This window comes from Lissotriton vulgaris, chromosome 11 (genome assembly GCF_964263255.1).
Source record: "Lissotriton vulgaris chromosome 11, aLisVul1.2, whole genome shotgun sequence".
NCBI lineage: Eukaryota > Metazoa > Chordata > Amphibia > Caudata > Salamandridae > Lissotriton > Lissotriton vulgaris.
The window spans coordinates 548,006,373-548,023,129 of NC_141699.1; the positions used below are offsets into that span (position 1 = coordinate 548,006,373).

A 16,757-nucleotide genomic window follows, 5' to 3' on the forward strand; every position below is an offset into this window, starting at 1 on the left:
GCCTACAAGAGCACAAACCTGCTCTGCATGCACCCTATTTTCACTTTAACTCTGTAACCCCACTCTTTCCCAAGTTGTCATAAGCTGTTGACTTGGGAAAGGGTGGGGTTCTGATGCATGGGTCTATGAGTGGAAATTACAGAGCTGATGCCCTATGCGCCCGGTGCAGCCTTAAAAACAGGAGCTGCTGTTCGTCATATGGGGTGGCTCGGCAAGCCCCTGAGAAAACAGGGCCAGGGCTGTGTAAGGTAAGCCACTAGGCCTAAAACAAATTATAGGAGATGCCCAGTGCATGCGCACTGGCGCATGTGTCTGAGAAATGTGCCAGTCTGGCTCGCTTCTCATAAGAGAGGGTCAGAGAGTGAGCCTTAACAGTGCAATACTAGTATGAAGTGCTTCCACAATTTGGCTGCGACAGCCAGGCAATGCGAATACTTTCAACTTGTATTGCCATTAATGTGATAACAATACTGATGGCAATTACTATTAGCTATTATCATCCAGATGATGCTCAAAATTGCAAGGGTGGGCACCGCCACCCAGAGATGGCAGAGGGGTGTGTGTGTGTTTTATTTGTATTTCTTTTTTTCTTCAGCCCACAAAGGAGGCACCCGTTGAAGAGTTTGGCAGTGTTTATGTGGCTTTGGTGGAAGATATATATATATATATATCAACAGAAGTTTTAGCGCAAAGCTGTTTGGCCATTTGCAGCGGCGGGCTCCGGACGGGATCGCCAGTCCCTAGATACACCAACAAATTTGTTCACAGTCCACAAGAACGACGTCCAGGCCACAAGTAGTATTCAAATCTGGATTTATTTCACAGCCCTACTCGACGCGTTTCGGGAATTGCCTTCCCTTTCTCACGAGTACCATAGTCTGTTTGCATCCATTATTTAAAGTGAATCACATGACTTCATTGAATGATAGACATAGCCAACAGACTACCAACACATCACATGTCTGGAGCTATATAATACATACTTTTTATCAGCAATGTGTGGCATAATGTATATAAATCAGAAGGATAAATGAGTTCATTTGTTGCATATCATTTTAGAACGGGCAGAATACATTGTAACAATTATACGATGTTCTCTTGAATACGACGGGGACGATCAACCCATTCGCATTATTTCTAACTTCCCGTTGGATTAAAGGGAAGACTTTAAATCCTCGGTAAGGTTTCATGGCATTTCAAATCATATGCAAGAATTAACCACATTCTATAAGTTTAAACAAAAAATAAAACTGGATTGAGCTCTCCTTGAAAATACGTTCCGATCAGGGCTCGAACCCTTGGTAATGCCATTTGCTCATGTTCTAATTTGATCGTTCATTGCGTAGAGCTACAGCGTTCCATTCTATAGCCCTGCTCTTTTCACCAAGTCCACATGTTCCACTATGTATTGTGGATAATTGCGGTCTGTGTAAAAGAACCTCCTGTCTGTTGAGGTTCCGGTTTATTCGTATTTTACACAGTTTGCTCGAGAATTTAGCCCAAGTGGGCCTTGAATTCACCTATTAGTTGGTAGTTCATTTGTGGTCACATTCAAGTCTTGGCTCTCACATAAGAAGACATCTTTCATTGTAAACTTGCCCAGCTTGCTCTTTGCAACACGATACATACTGCCACACACTTTCTGATCTTGGTTTATTTTCATACTCTCCCACATTGTTTGGTACCTGTGACAAAATAACAAAACACAGTGATTAAATAAACTACCAATACCGTGCCTTACATACATTCATACATATAAAACTTAAGATCAGAGGACAGTTTCAGCAGAAGTTATATATATCAACACACTTTTTATCGGTTTAGCCTAAATGCACACCCAGGCCTTCGTCGCAATTGTGCCCCGTGGGTTGTAACATATGATATTTGATTATGAATCTTGACTCCAGTCGTCTGAGTTCCTGAAGTCGGTTCCCGCCTCTTTCTCTTATTGGCACTTGGTCTAGTGCCATATAGGAGAAGAGGCTATTATTACTTTTGTGGTGGGACGCAAAGTGTCTAGCCATGGGATACTGCTTGTCTTGGTTCTTTATGGCTCTTAGATGCTGTAAGATCCTGTCTTTGACTGGTTTAATGGTACTGCCCACGTAGAATTTATTGCACGGGCATTTGAGTGCATACACCACATATTCTGTGTGGCAACTCAGGTGTTTAGTGATTTTGAAAGGCTCACACAGTTGGGATAGTTTTATCTCTTTAACATTGTGGCTGAATTTGCACGCTTTACATTTGCCACAGACATAGAATCCCTGGTCTGGATTGCTTCTCTTACGGTTGACTATCAGTGTCTGGCATACTTTGTCTTTGAGACACATGGGTTTCCTGTACGTAATTTGGGGGTAGTCCCTGATACTCTTTTGAATATCTTTGTCAGTCTGAAGGGTATTCCAATATTTATTGATTGCTCCTCTTACCTCTTTAGTTTGGGAGTGGTAGTCAGTAATGAATCTCACTCCTTCTTTTGTCTCTTCTTTTTCTTTACTAGAGGGTAGGACGGTGTCCCTTTCTGCCACTTTGCGTACTGCATCAGCGATACACTTTTTGCTGTATCCTCTGGATTTAAATCTGTCACACATTATGTCTCTCTCCTTTTCGTAATCTAGTTGTCTTGTGCAATTTCTTTTGGCTCTGAGAAGTTCGCCAAAAGGAATTGAGTTAATCAGATTTCGGGGATGGCAGCTTTGTGCATGTAGGAGGCTGTTTCCCGCGGTCTCCTTTCTGTACAAAGTTGTCACTAACTTCCTTTCATCAATGCTGACTTTTAGGTCTAAAAAGTCAACAGTTCTTTCATCAGTGGGGCTAGTAAATGACAGATTAAATTCATTTATGTTCAAGGCAGCCACAAATTCCTCTGCCTCATCTTTGGTACCATCCCAGATGACAAAAATGTCATCAATGTACCGGAGCCAAGTCCGTACTCCGGTACGATATTGATCTAGTTTACGGACAGTAAGTTCTTCCCACCAACCTAAGTAAATCCCAGCAAAACTAGGGGCAAAACAAGTGCCCATAGAAGTGCCAAGTAGTTGGTGGTAGATGGCACCATTGAACAGGAAGTAGTTCTGAGTAAGGCATGTGTAGATCATGTCTAACAACATCTCAGTATGGAAAAGGTATGATACTGATCTTGTGCCAAGGAAATGTCTGCATGCTTTTATACCCAATTCATGGGGGATATTGGTGTTGAGAGTTTAAGCAGCACAAAGATCCTACCAATCCCCCAGGTAGGCCAATAGTATCTTCTAGGAACAGTGACCTGGAAAACACATCACGATACGTAGACCATTTTCTACAACCAATAGTGCAGGGCCTTCCATCGTATTTGAAAGACTCAGGTGATTTTTTAGAGAAAATATCTAATGTCACTGTCAACTCAGGCTGTTTGCTCATGACATTAGATGTCAACAGCCTCTACACCAATATCCCCCATGAATTGGGTATAAAAGCATGCAGACATTTCCTTGGCACAAGATCAGTATCATACCTTTTCCATACTGAGATGTTGTTAGACATGATCTACACATGCCTTACTCAGAACTACTTCCTGTTCAATGGTGCCATCTACCACCAACTACTTGGCACTTCTATGGGCACTTGTTTTGCCCCTAGTTTTGCTGGGATTTACTTAGGTTGGTGGGAAGAACTTACTGTCCGTAAACTAGATCAATATCGTACCGGAGTACGGACTTGGCTCCAGTACATTGATGACATTTTTGTCATCTGGGATGGTACCAAAGATGAGGCAGAGGAATTTGTGGCTGCCTTGAACATAAATGAATTTAATCTGTCATTTACTAGCCACACTGATGAAATAACTGTTGACTTTTTAGACCTAAAAGTCAGCATTGATGAAAGGAAGTTAGTGACAACTTTGTACAGAAAGGAGACCGCGGGAAACAGCCTCCTACATGCACAAAGCTGCCATCCCCGAAATCTGATTAACTCAATTCCTTTTGGCGAACTTCTCAGAGCCAAAAGAAATTGCACAAGACAACTAGATTACGAAAAGGAGAGAGACATAATGTGTGACAGATTTAAATCCAGAGGATACAGCAAAAAGTGTATCGCTGATGCAGTACGCAAAGTGGCAGAAAGGGACACCGTCCTACCCTCTAGTAAAGAAAAAGAAGAGACAAAAGAAGGAGTGAGATTCATTACTGACTACCACTCCCAAACTAAAGAGGTAAGAGGAGTAATCAATAAATATTGGAATACCCTTCAGACTGACAAAGATATTCAAAAGAGTATCAGGGACTACCCTCAAATTACGTACAGGAAACCCATGTGTCTCAAAGACAAAGTATGCCAGACACTGATAGTCAACCGTAAGAGAACCAATCCAGTCCAGGGATTCTATGTCTGTGGCAAATGTAAAGCGTGCAAATTCAGCCACAATGTTAAAGAGATAAAACTATCCCAACTGTGTGAGCCTTTCAAAATCACTAAACACCTGAGTTGCCACACAGAATATGTGGTGTATGCACTCAAATGCCCGTGCAATAAATTCTACGTGGGCAGTACCATTAAACCAGTCAAAGACAGGATCTTACAGCATCTAAGAGCCATAAAGAACCAAGACAAGCAGTATCCCATGGCTAGACACTTTGCGTCCCACCACAAAAGTAATAATAGCCTCCTCTCCTATATGGCACTAGACCAAGTGCCAATAAGAGAAAGAGGCGGGAACCGACTTCAGGAACTCAGACGACTGGAGTCAAGATTCATAATCAAATATCATATGTTACAACCCACGGGGCACAATTGCGACGAAGGCCTGGGTGTGCATTTAGGCTAAACCGATAAAAAGTGTGTTGATATATATAACTTCTGCTGAAACTGTCCTCTGATCTTAAGTTTTATATGTATGAATGTATGTAAGGCACGGTATTGGTAGTTTATTTAATCACTGTGTTTTGTTATTTTGTCACAGGTACCAAACAATGTGGGAGAGTATGAAAATACACCAAGATCAGAAAGTGTGTGGCAGTATGTATCGTGTTGCAAAGAGCAAGCTGGGCAAGTTTACAATGAAAGATGTCTTCTTATGTGAGAGTCAAGACTTGAATGTGACCACAAATGAACTACTAACTAATAGGTGAATTCAAGGCCCACTTGGGCAAATTCTCGAGCAAACTGTGTAAAATACGAATAAACCGGAACCTCAACAGACAGGAGGTTCTTTTACACAGACCGCAATTATCCACAATACATAGTGGAACATGTGGACTTGGTGAAAAGAGCAGGGCTATAGAATGGAACGCTGTAGCTCTACGCAATGAACGATCAAATGAGAACATGAGCAAATGGCATTACCAAGGGTTCGAGCCCTGATCGGAACGTATTTTCAAGGAGAGCTCAATCCAGTTTTATTTTTTGTTTAAACTTATAGAATGTGGTTAATTCTTGCATATGATTTGAAATGCCATGAAACCTTACCGAGGATTTAAAGTCGTCCCTTTAATCCAACGGGAAGTTAGAAATAATGCGAATGGGTTGATCGTCCCCGTCTTATTCAAGAGAACATCGTATAATTGTTACAATGTATTCTGCCCGTTCTAAAATGATATGCAACAAATGAACTCATTTATCCTTCTGATTTATATACATTATGCCACACATTGCTGATAAAAAGTATGTATTATATAGCTCCAGACATGTGATGTGTTGGTAGTCTGTTGGCTATGTCTATCATTCAATGAAGTCATGTGATTCACTTTAAATAATGGATGCAAACAGACTATGGTACTCGTGAGAAAGGGAAGGCAATTCCCGAAACGCGTCGAGTAGGGCTGTGAAATAAATCCAGATTTGAATACTACTTGTGGCCTGGACGTCGTTCTTGTGGACTGTGAACAAATTTGTTGGTATATATATATATATACATATATACATATACATATACATACACACCTGGCAGCTGCCACTTTATAGTTTGGTTATAGTTAGGACCTAGCTAACATAGGAAATAGATTTTTTGGTTTGCTAATAACTTTGGTGCCGTTGGGCGAATCTTCATCAAACTTTCCAAAGCAAACGTTCATCCATCTCAGCTCCTCCCTTAGCAGTGAAGGGGTGATCCGTCAAGAGGGGAGTGAATTAACAAAAAAGGCGGTCCCAAAACTTAATTTCTCCATTCATTTTTCCATAGGAAAATTAAAGAGCCATACTGTGAAAAAGGTTGAAATGAAATACACCAAATTTGTCAGAAAGCTATATTTTGGTCCAGAATGTGTGCTTTTTGTGATTTGGTGTAAATCTGATCAGTTGTTTTGAGAACTTAAGGTTCAAAAACGTTGTATATATGGACGGTTGGGTTCACAAGAGGTCGCTCAAAATAAAAAAATAGAGTGAGCTGAGTAGTTGAGGGGGATTTTTTCCCCCCTTGGCCGTCTCATTCTCTGTAGGAGCTCGTGCTGCGATTGGCTAGCCGCAACATGAAGAAACAAACATTGGCAAAGCCAATAGGTCTCGCCTTTGGGGCCTTATATGTGTTTTGCCAGACCTATTGGCTTTGCCTTTTTTTCTATGAGCTATTGGCATTTTGAAATGGGTATGCCTTTTATTTTGGTTTTAAAAATGTAAGTAAAAGGCATAGCCAATAGGTCTGGCTAAACACTTAAAAGGTCCCAAAGGCGAGGCCTATTGGCTGTGCCAATGCTTGTTTTTGTTAGGCACGGGAGATAAGAGATTTAGCTCAGAATCACAGGATGTTCAGCGTTGTTGCTGAGACTCGAACCCACCTCCCCAGATTCGAGGTCGACCGCTCTAGCCGTTAAGCCAACTCCTCTCCAAACACAGAAAGAATTATAGGTAAATGTTCACAAAGCACTGAGCAGCCTTTGCAAGCTCTTCATAGCTGTTCAGAATGTTTATTCTCCATTACACCTCTGGAGCAGTTGCCCAAACACAGTGTGCATTACCCTACGGTCGTTATTCACCAAAAGCTGTAGAAAATATAAACTGCCACAACCCTGAGCAAAACCCCAGGCTTGCCTCTAAAACTGGTGCATTCGATCAGCCCCCCTCACCGTTCTCCGCCCCCACATAGGGGGTCCTTTTTCATGGCCAACCTTGAGGACATAACGGAATCGGGTGATTCCTGTGCTGTAGCTTTCTCAAAAATTCAACCCCGGGTACTGGCATTGCACATGGCAAGACTTCCTCAGCAAATCCATACGAACAGGTTTCCTTTCAGCGCTGAAGCACCAGCTAATCACCCTTGCTCCAAGAAGCAAGGCTAGATCCCAATAACTCCAATGGCTAGAGCTTCCTCGCTGAACTGCCATGGAAAGCCCTAGTGGACATAGCAGTCCAACTATGCGCACATTTTTAAGCAAAACAAAAATCAGTTGCTAACCTATCTGGTTTCCACCCCAGATTCCACTAGTAAACTTTCTAGCATTATTTGCTGAAAATTGCCGAAAAAGGTTCACTATGGTAGTTAGTCCCTGTGACGTTTAAATGGCGGACCACAGCCTAATGAAACACGATGTTTAACCCTTTGTGGTCGTCTTTTACCCTCCACTTAATGTTCTTGTCAAGCAGGTGATGGGATACTAGTATTAAACACGAAAAGCTGGATTAGCGTTCAGAAACTGGGGCCAGTTTTCAGCTAAGGAGGGTTTTGTTGGTATGATGTTGGCACCCCTGCTGCAATTACTTATGTGTCAGACAGACTTGTGTGTCCTCCATTGCACTCGGTCGGCGCCAGGTGCGCAACACCCATTGGCCTCAAAGAGCTACAGCCCCCCCACGTCGTGTGTGGCAGCCCGGGATGAGACACTTACCGGGCCCGCTCACAGCCGCACCCAAGCACTTCACAGGTCTTTAAAAGACCTTGTGCATGTTAATGGGGCTTTGTTATTGATTCACCCCTTCTAAGAGCCCCTGCAGCTCGACTCTGCCGATTGCCTAAAGATTCAGCCCCCCCCGAAATGTTTTCTTAGAACCCCCCCCCCGTCCCCAGCCCCCCCTGAAATTTGACTCTAGTTACGCTGTTCTGGCAACTGCTGGTGCCTCTGACTGAGGTAGAGCTCTGCATAACCATCTCCAGCAAGTACCAAGAGACAGACAGGCAACTAGAGCCAAATTTGTGGGGGGGGGGGGGGTTAAACAAAATTCGGGGGGGGGGGGGGTAATTCTACCAGCGATAGGCCGGGTGCCTCTAAGAAGGGGTGATAACCATTACAATAGCCTCATTAACATTTAAATGATCTTTAAAAGACCTGTGAAGTACTCAGTGCGGCTGCAATTAGACAGTCGCCAGCACGCGAAGCTGTCTCTGCCCGGGCTGACACACGCGACGTGGGGGGGAGCTGAAGCATGGTGAGCCCAATGGGTGTTGCGCTCCTGCCAAGAGAGGTTAGGAATATCACTGCAGCGGGTGCACTTAAGTCATGCACGTGGCGGGCTTTGGTGCTGGTGCAGCTAGCTAAAATGGCTGCCTTTGAACGAGCTCTCCCTTTTAATAGCAGAATTTAGAAGGAATGATGCAGTGGGTCACGGGGGAAAAACCCATCAGGTATACTACTTGCTCACTGCCAATAATACTAATAACTGTTCATTCAGTATTGCTGGTTCCTACTGCGGTGATACTGTGCTACTGCCTTGCAACTCAATGCACACCGAGTAGTTTACCTTACAAAAGTAGTTAACTGCCCGCACCCTGGACTGAGCTCATCCAAGGCCTATGCCTCTGCTGCGAAGTAATTGTGGTGCTCGTTAGCAGAGCAGGTATGAGTAGTGAACACGTTTTGTCTTTGGTAACCTTCTGTGTGTAGTTTTACTGGGCCCTTCTCATTAGCAAAATTCACCTACATTCAGAGGATCTGCTGGGGCTATTAAACGCAGTTTTAATAATAAATTTAGACCGAATCGTAATGTTTTCACGGAAATAGCTCTTTTGGGTACTACAAAGTTATGCTAATGTAAACAAGCACAGTTTACTGACCAGCACCGCCTCACCCCCACAACCTCCATCTCCGAGGACTCCCAACGAAATGACGGCACAAACGCAAAAAAAACGGGGCGGAAACAGGATACTGAATCCCGCCCCTCCAGGACTGCCTGACCTGCCCCATGGTTGCCAAGGCGATATTTCAAGAAATATTGTCGTGATACCGTAAGGCAGGTCATGGAGTCCTCGAGAGGCGGTATCCAGAGCATCAAATCTGCAAAACAGGAGCTTTTTCCAATGGCAGGCCTCCGTTTCGAGAGGCCTGCCAATGGAAAAAAGGGGCGTGGCTTCATGCCGTATTGAAAACCCATCCTGACAATATCTCTTTGCCTGCTACAGCGCATGCGCTGCTAGCAGGCTTAGACCTAAAAAGGTGCGGTTGCCATTCAGGACACAAACTCTGTGTCCTGATTTTTTTTTGTAATTGCGTGTAAGTGGGTAGGCATACTGTGACTCCCTGGATTATATGGGAGGCTTCTGGAGGCCCCCCTTGGGCCTAAATGTTTTTTTAATCTTTTGGGGGAATTTCCTCAATCCCTCAAGAGTCTTGCAGAAGACAGGCAGGCTCCGGGACTGCAACAGGAGCCCCACAGAAACACGGGGGATCTCACTAGCTGCAGCTGGACAATCGTGGGATTCAAAAAGAAATTAAAAAGGGCTGGGCTTGACTATCTGTGTTGGATTCCAGCAAACAGGTGCAAACTCCCATGCACTGCTGATGACCTTTTATATTACAACAGTCATGACAAGATTTTTGATATCATTGATAAAATCACTGCAACATCTGAAATTACAAACAGCTTTCAATAGTCGAAGACAAGGCGCGCCTAGCTAAAAGAAGTCATGGGTGGCTGACTCTGCAATCATATTCCTTGTTGATCCCACAGCAGTATCTAACCATATCCTTCAATGCACAAACAAAATTAAGCTTTTTAAAATTGAGACTGGGAGTTCTTAACTTGTTGGTTCATTTGCCAAAATGGAAAAGAGAGCAAGGACGAGACTCATGCCGACTTTGCTGGGAATATAAGGAAGACATAATACATATCATTTGTCTTTGCCCCAAGCTGCTGACTGAAAGACGGGCCCTCTTCAAGCAGCTATGGAATACAAAAATGATTAGAACATGTAGGGCAGCAGTCCTAGCTTGCTTCGATCCGAGGAACACTAAATTAAACTGTGCCCTTGTCAGATTTATGAATCACGCAGCAAAAAAACTTTGTGAGGGGCCCACAGTCGGTGGTCACTCGTTGGCAAAATGACCTGGCAGGCTTCACCAGTCACTTTTACCCATATCTGACATTACTTACCCATATTGAATATTACTTATTCATTCTTTTAAATGAACTTTTAAACGTATTTTAAATGACACTTTTTGATACCTTCTAAATCTTGTACTTGCAATGGTTTTTTAAATCACGCAATAAAGTTATTTGAACTGTAAAAAAAAAAAAAAAAAACATCTGAAATTACATCATTGATTACAACACTGTGCATGGCAGGGGCGTGTGTATTAGTTACTATAGGACATGAGTTATAGTTCCTAGAGATAACTGTAACTGGTGAATTTCAGTGGTGTTGTTTGTTTAAAACGGTGTGTTTTACCATACATTTTCACCTAACTATAATGTCCCTTTAACCTTTATTTTTTCCAGTGAATTTCTGAGGGGTATTCATTATGCAAAGTAAGATATTATTACCGAACCTAAATATAATCTCACTCCAACCTTTGTTGTTTTCAGTGAATATATACGTGTGTGTGTGTGTGTGTATATATATATATATATATATATATATATATATATATATACACACACACACACACATATACATTCACTGAAAAAAACAAAGGTTGGAGTGAGATTATATATATATATATATATATATATATATATACACACACACACACACACACACACACAGCAGAAGTAGTGAAGGAAACCAAAGTAGATTCCCCTTAAAGAGGAAGCATGCGAGAGAGATTACTCCATTGTACACACCTTGCATGAAGAGCAGCACTTCATGACCCAAACACCCTCGTCATACATTTAGATTAGTATTAAAACCAGTTATCCTTACCTCTTGGCACACGCGGTACTGGTCAATAGCCCACACCGTAGGCACATGTGTTGCTAAAAGCTGGTACTGCGTTAAGGTGGCATTACAGGCACGAGCACAAATGAGACGGGTCTTCCCAACAGCATTGTCCCCGACAACCACACACTTGATGGTTTCTACATTTGGCCTTTCATAATCCATGTCGGAATCCATGAACTGGGATCTGAGGGAGGAATAAAAAGCAGATAAGCAGAAGGTACAGCCGAGGTCTGACAAAGTCAAAGTCCCTCTGAGAGTGTTTGTAGAGCAGTCATCACGGAACAAAGATGTCTTACAATGAAAGTATCACATAGAAATAGAAAAACAATTGTCCCCTCAGGTGAGAATCCCTGAGGATGGGAAGATGTTACAACCTTCAAACGCGAAGCCTTCAGGATCCGGACTCCTGAGCTGAGGGGTCACTAGACCACAAACACCTGCGTTAAACTCTTTATTGAGGTTACAGATTATGATACACTACTCTTGTCTAGATCTACACAAAAGCAAGCAAGAAGCTCCGAGCGGAGAGAAGGAAATAAGTGCTCAGAGGTCTGGCTAGATAAAGCAGAGTCAGAGATTCCGTTCACTCTGTAGGTAAAAACCCTAACACCCGCTGAGATGCCAGTGCCCTGCAGATAAACACGACCTAGGAAAAGATTTCCAAGGTTCATGCAATAAAAGCCAGGCAGGGATTCAAACTTAACTCAGGAGAAATGCATAGAGCCTATCAGAAAAAAAACTATCCTCAGACGAGGTACAGCCTGAGAGATTATCCCAGCGTCATGTGAGGTTCCCAGTGGGTAGGCGCTCAACTCAGCTACAGAGAAGACCTGTTTATAGAGCCTGTGTTGCACATGATGTTAGTTAATGTGGCCTAAGAAGGTGTCGCCGTCAGGCACAACAATACAGAACCGTGGCCGGTGCTTGCTTGACATCAATGTAAGCTAAAGTGAGGCCCTTCCACAAGACCAGTGTGCCCTGCAGGGGCACTTCTAAGAAGCACCTGCCATCGAACTGTGCCTAACAAGGCCTAGTGCCACCCTTCCTTCCCTCCTGCCAGTGTAGTCATGGCCTGGGACCCATCCACAAGACCAGTGTGCCCTGCAGGGGCACTTCCAAGAAGCACCTGCCATCGAACTGTGCTTAACAAGGCCTAGTGCCACCCTTCCTTCCCTCCTGCCAGTGTAGTCATAGCCTGGGACCCATCCACAAGACCAGTGTGCCCTGCAGGGGCACTTCCAAGAAGCACCTGCCATCGAACTGTGCTTAACAAGGCCTAGTGCCACCCTTCCTTCCCTCCTGCCAGTGTAGTCATGGCCTGGGACCCATCCACAAGACCAGTGTGCCCTGCAGGGGCACTTCCAAGAAGCACCTGCCATCGAACTGTGCCTAACAAGGCCTAGTGCCACCCTTCCTTCCCTCCTGCCAGTGTAGTCATGGCCTGGGATCCATCCACAAGACCAGTGTGCCCTGCAGGGGCACTTCCAAGAAGCACCTGCCATCGAACTGTGCCCAACAAAGCCTAGTGCCACCCTTCCTTGCCTCCTGCCAGGGTAGTCATGGCCTGGGTTCCATCCACAAGACCAGTGTGCCCTGCAGGGGCACTTCCAAGAAGCACCTGCCATCGAACTGTGCTTAACAAGGCCTAGTGCCACCCTTCCTTCCCTCCTGCCAGTGTAGTCATAGCCTGGGACCCATCCACAAGACCAGTGTGCCCTGCAGGGGCACTTCCAAGAAGCACCTGCCATCGAACTGTGCTTAACAAGGCCTAGTGCCACCCTTCCTTCCCTCCTGCCAGTGTAGTCATGGCCTGGGACCCTTCCACAAGACCAGTGTGCCCTGCAGGGGCACTTCCAAGAAGCACCTGCCATCGAACTGTGCTTAACAAGGCCTAGTGCCACCCTACCTTCCCTCCTACCAGGGTAGTCAAGACGTTCATCTCGGGGTTCGCCACTGCCTTTAAACTCCACCACCACTGCCAGCGCACCGACACCTCTCCCCAGTGGAGCCTGCAAGCTCACTCCAAACGCATGAATGTCACACAACGTGCACTGAACACCCACGGAGAATAAATATCCGAGGACGAGGAAAAACCACGCAGGAAAAAAAAGTCACTGCGCACATGTGCCTGTATATACGTTAGGAGAGGCCCTGCCCGTCAGAGTACTGCGGTTACCTGGGAGCCGCCCAATCCCAGGGCCCAGGTCCGTGGAAGTGTCACCCTTCGCCCCCACATACGAGGCTCCGGGAAGTGCCAGCTGCACCCCCTGCTCCGGACGTGCCAGTGCAGCATGCGGCACTGTGCAGACGCGTCTGGCAGCTCTCCTAGCAGATACCCTGGCAAGGACAGTCGCCGGGCACCACGCTTGGCAGGGCATGGGCCTAGTCCGTAGACCCGAGAGTCGGAGGGGGGGTTAGGCCTGCTCCTTCTGTAGGGTCCGGTACCATAGGCACTTCCGCAGTTTATGGCCACTCACGCCTCGGACAGAAAAGAACCGCAGAAGTTGTGCAAGAATCTCTATTTCCGCGTCTCGGCGGCCTTTTCTTCCTGGACTGCGTTCCATAATTTAAACAAGCGCCGAGTGAGTATGAGGTCTTTGTTGTGCACCCGCGTGACTTGCCCTGAAGGACATTGTACTTTAGACAGACAGAGAGAGGGAGGGAGGGGCACCGATGGGTGCTTCCAGGAACCAGGCGGCACCACCCATCGCGAGACAAGACACAGGATGATGTGCCCTAACAACCAGAGCTGCCGACTTTGGAACTGGGGAGCCGGCTACGAGTCTTGGCGTCGGCTCAACAACCTGTGATTCTAGGCAAATCACTCATTAATCTCCCAGCGCATACCAATAAATGAATGTGTCCTTGTGTAATGGAACTCGTGCTCATGTAAGGCGCTCCAATGCCTTCGGGTCTAGTTCGCGCTTCATAAAACTGCAAATAAAAAAAAAGAAACTGAAGACGGCACCTGTGGACGAGATAGTCCTCATCCTCTTCTCAGCCACTAGAAATCAGGAGACCCTACCAAGACAATTAGTTTTAGGTCTGGCAGGTACAGCAGTTGACTTCAGCTCATGTAATCACAAACAGAGAATTAAAAGGAGCACTTGGTAAAGCCAATAGGTCTGGCTATGGCGACCTGATGCTATAGTTATTTTTCTTTTTACTGCAAGCATATACCGCAAGGCTAAAAAGAAAAAAAAAACATGCTGCAGGAATAAAAGGAAAACAAACATGCTGCCGCTTAAAGGTGGCAGTATTGCTTTTTGTATAGATGTTACATAAAACAAATAGGGCTGTATATACATTTAATGGACCAGTACAGAAGCTTCCAAGCAGGAGGTCTATATTATAAAACCATTTTTTTTGTTTTAATACACCTCACAAGAAAATCTGACTCTTACTGTTGCATAGAAAAAGATACTAATGATTTTGAATTTCTGTACCCTGATCACATCATTTAAATTTACACAGATGACTAAAAATATACAAAGAACAAATAATGTAAAGAAATAAGCACTGGCAAAGTCTAGAATGGACCAACAGCATTGGCACTGAAATACTCTTCTTTTTAGGTAGATGTGGATGTGATCAGACAAAATGTTGCTACTCACAGTGCACAAACGTCAACAGGTGAGTGCTGCCCCATTGCCCTATGATGTGGCGGACAGCAGCAAGATGTGAATGATAGCTTAACACACTACTGGATGAAGAGAGCTGCCCAAAGCACTTATATTTATGTTTTTTTACATTTCTGTTTGCATGAGGCAGGTGGCAAACAAATAAAGGTGTCTCTAGGCTAGACCTAAAAAGCAATATATATTTTATTTATTCCGAAGATCACAGATCACCGCTGCCAGTCCACGCGTCTCGGGTGCTGTCCCAGCGGTGGTGAATCGCTAAAAATAGACCCACGATGTGCATCGAAAAAGGCTGTGCGCCGATACGCGTCTGTCAGTGCAGGAGGCCTGCATATTAAAAAGTATTTTATATTTTAAGATTCCGTGAGTGCACCTACATTTTGGCTGATTCTGGATATATTGCCATTGTGGATGTATATGTATGGATGTATGTGTATATATATATATATATATATATATATATATATATATGTGTAAATGTAAATGTACAGGAATTTATATAGCGCAAATCACTAAGCGGTTTCCAAGCACTTGCTTTTGGAACTCGTCCTGGTATTCCCCTGTGAGATAACCCCAGCAGGGTATCCGCAAGGTGAAAGCCAGGCATCCCACCACGAGGGGCCGTTGTGGAGATTAAGCAAGCTATTGCCCAGAGTCGCAGAGTGTGAACCCGTGAATCGAGTAGGCACCGGAGCGAGAATTGTCAAGTCCATGAACATTTTAAGACTCAAGACCCTGCCGAGCCGGGAATTGAACCCTGGTCCCGGGCTGACCTCTGCTTCCAGGTCTGCCTCCTCTAACCAGTGAGCCACACACTATATATATATTGAGGTTTAGCTCCACCTTTAGGTTAATCATCTTTATGGGCATTTCATTGGCCAGTAGTTGTGTTACAGCACTTATCAAGTAGGTTCAATGTACTGCATAGATACTTACATAGACAGTGAAGTGCCATGTACTGCAATAGAGGAGGTACATAGTTTTAATCTATACTTCCTGTCCAACGATCTACAAGAAACTACCTGTGCTCCTTACAGACTGGTGTCATTTCATGTGACATAGGCCAGCAAGAGCCTTTCTGACCTGAGCAGCATTACTCACTAGAATTCTGTTCAGTAAACAAGGCTGATGCCAGCGTGTCTAGAGTGGTGATGAAGCTAGAAGGAAGATGTTCAAAGGAGCTCCCACCATTGATTGGGATGGCCATTACGTCCTATGTGATGACACCGAAGCGCCTAAGCCTATCTGGCTCACAGGGTGGTATTTGTGCTGGTGCCATTGATGGTGTAGGATGTGCACACATGGGTCCTTTATTAAGCACACAAATACCTCAGTAAGAAGTTTCCTGGCACGAAAAGGTAACCAAAAGTACTGGGCAGCAATCAAGGTATACAAGGGCTGTGAATAAGTAAGCCTCTAACTGTTTTTAAAAAGTTATGAGATTGGGTTCAACCCAGTGGGGCAGATTCAGTAAACTCCAAGCCTTAGATTTCACCTCTGAAAGTGTGAGACCCCCAATTCTGCTATTTTTTAATCTAGGAACAGCCATCAAATGACATGACTTGGAGCGCAGGCTATGTAGGTAGGTGCCAAGAGAATAAAGAGGACATATATCCTTCCTGTGTAGAGGTGTAATGGTTTTGTGGCGTGGTCTTAAATTGACTTTTTTAGCAATGGTTAGTCAATGAAACTGGGGCAAATGTTTAGAAATGGGAGATCTTCTGTTCAGACAAATGATTAAGCTGTCTGCTGCGTTTTATAACATTTGAATTATCTGAGACAGATAAATCAGAAGGCCTACCAGCAGAGAATTACATTAATCAAGCCTATATGTTATTAAAGCGTGTGTGAGGCTTTTCCTAGAAGAGGAGGACAGATTTGTGAGCGATTTGCTCAAGATTGTTAGCATGTTGGGTAAGGGTCGTAATTGGGCCAAAGATATCTGGCCACCAGTTTGTGGTTCTCATGGAGGAATTACAGAAGAAGAGGACCTCGGTTTTATTAGCATCCAGGACGAGAGAGATTTGTTTCATCCAGAGAAACAC

At 44.5% G+C, this 16,757-nt stretch overlaps 1 protein-coding gene across 8 annotated transcripts in view; it reads right to left on the bottom strand.

Moving 5' to 3' along the window:
- The window catches only part of RHOBTB2 (Rho related BTB domain containing 2), a 274,730-nt gene that overhangs the window by 48,325 nt on the left and 209,648 nt on the right, over positions 1-16,757 (bottom strand). For 3 of the 8 annotated variants that reach the window (XM_086943612.1, XM_086943613.1, XM_086943614.1), the window contains one exon: positions 11,054-11,255. In XM_086943612.1, coding sequence (XP_086799738.1) covers positions 11,054-11,255 — 202 coding nt within the window. Of the gene's footprint in view, positions 1-11,053; positions 12,144-12,266; positions 13,710-16,757 lie in introns of those variants that run through there. The other 5 variants (XM_086943618.1, XM_086943616.1, XM_086943617.1 and 2 more) reach the window with 5 other exon arrangements.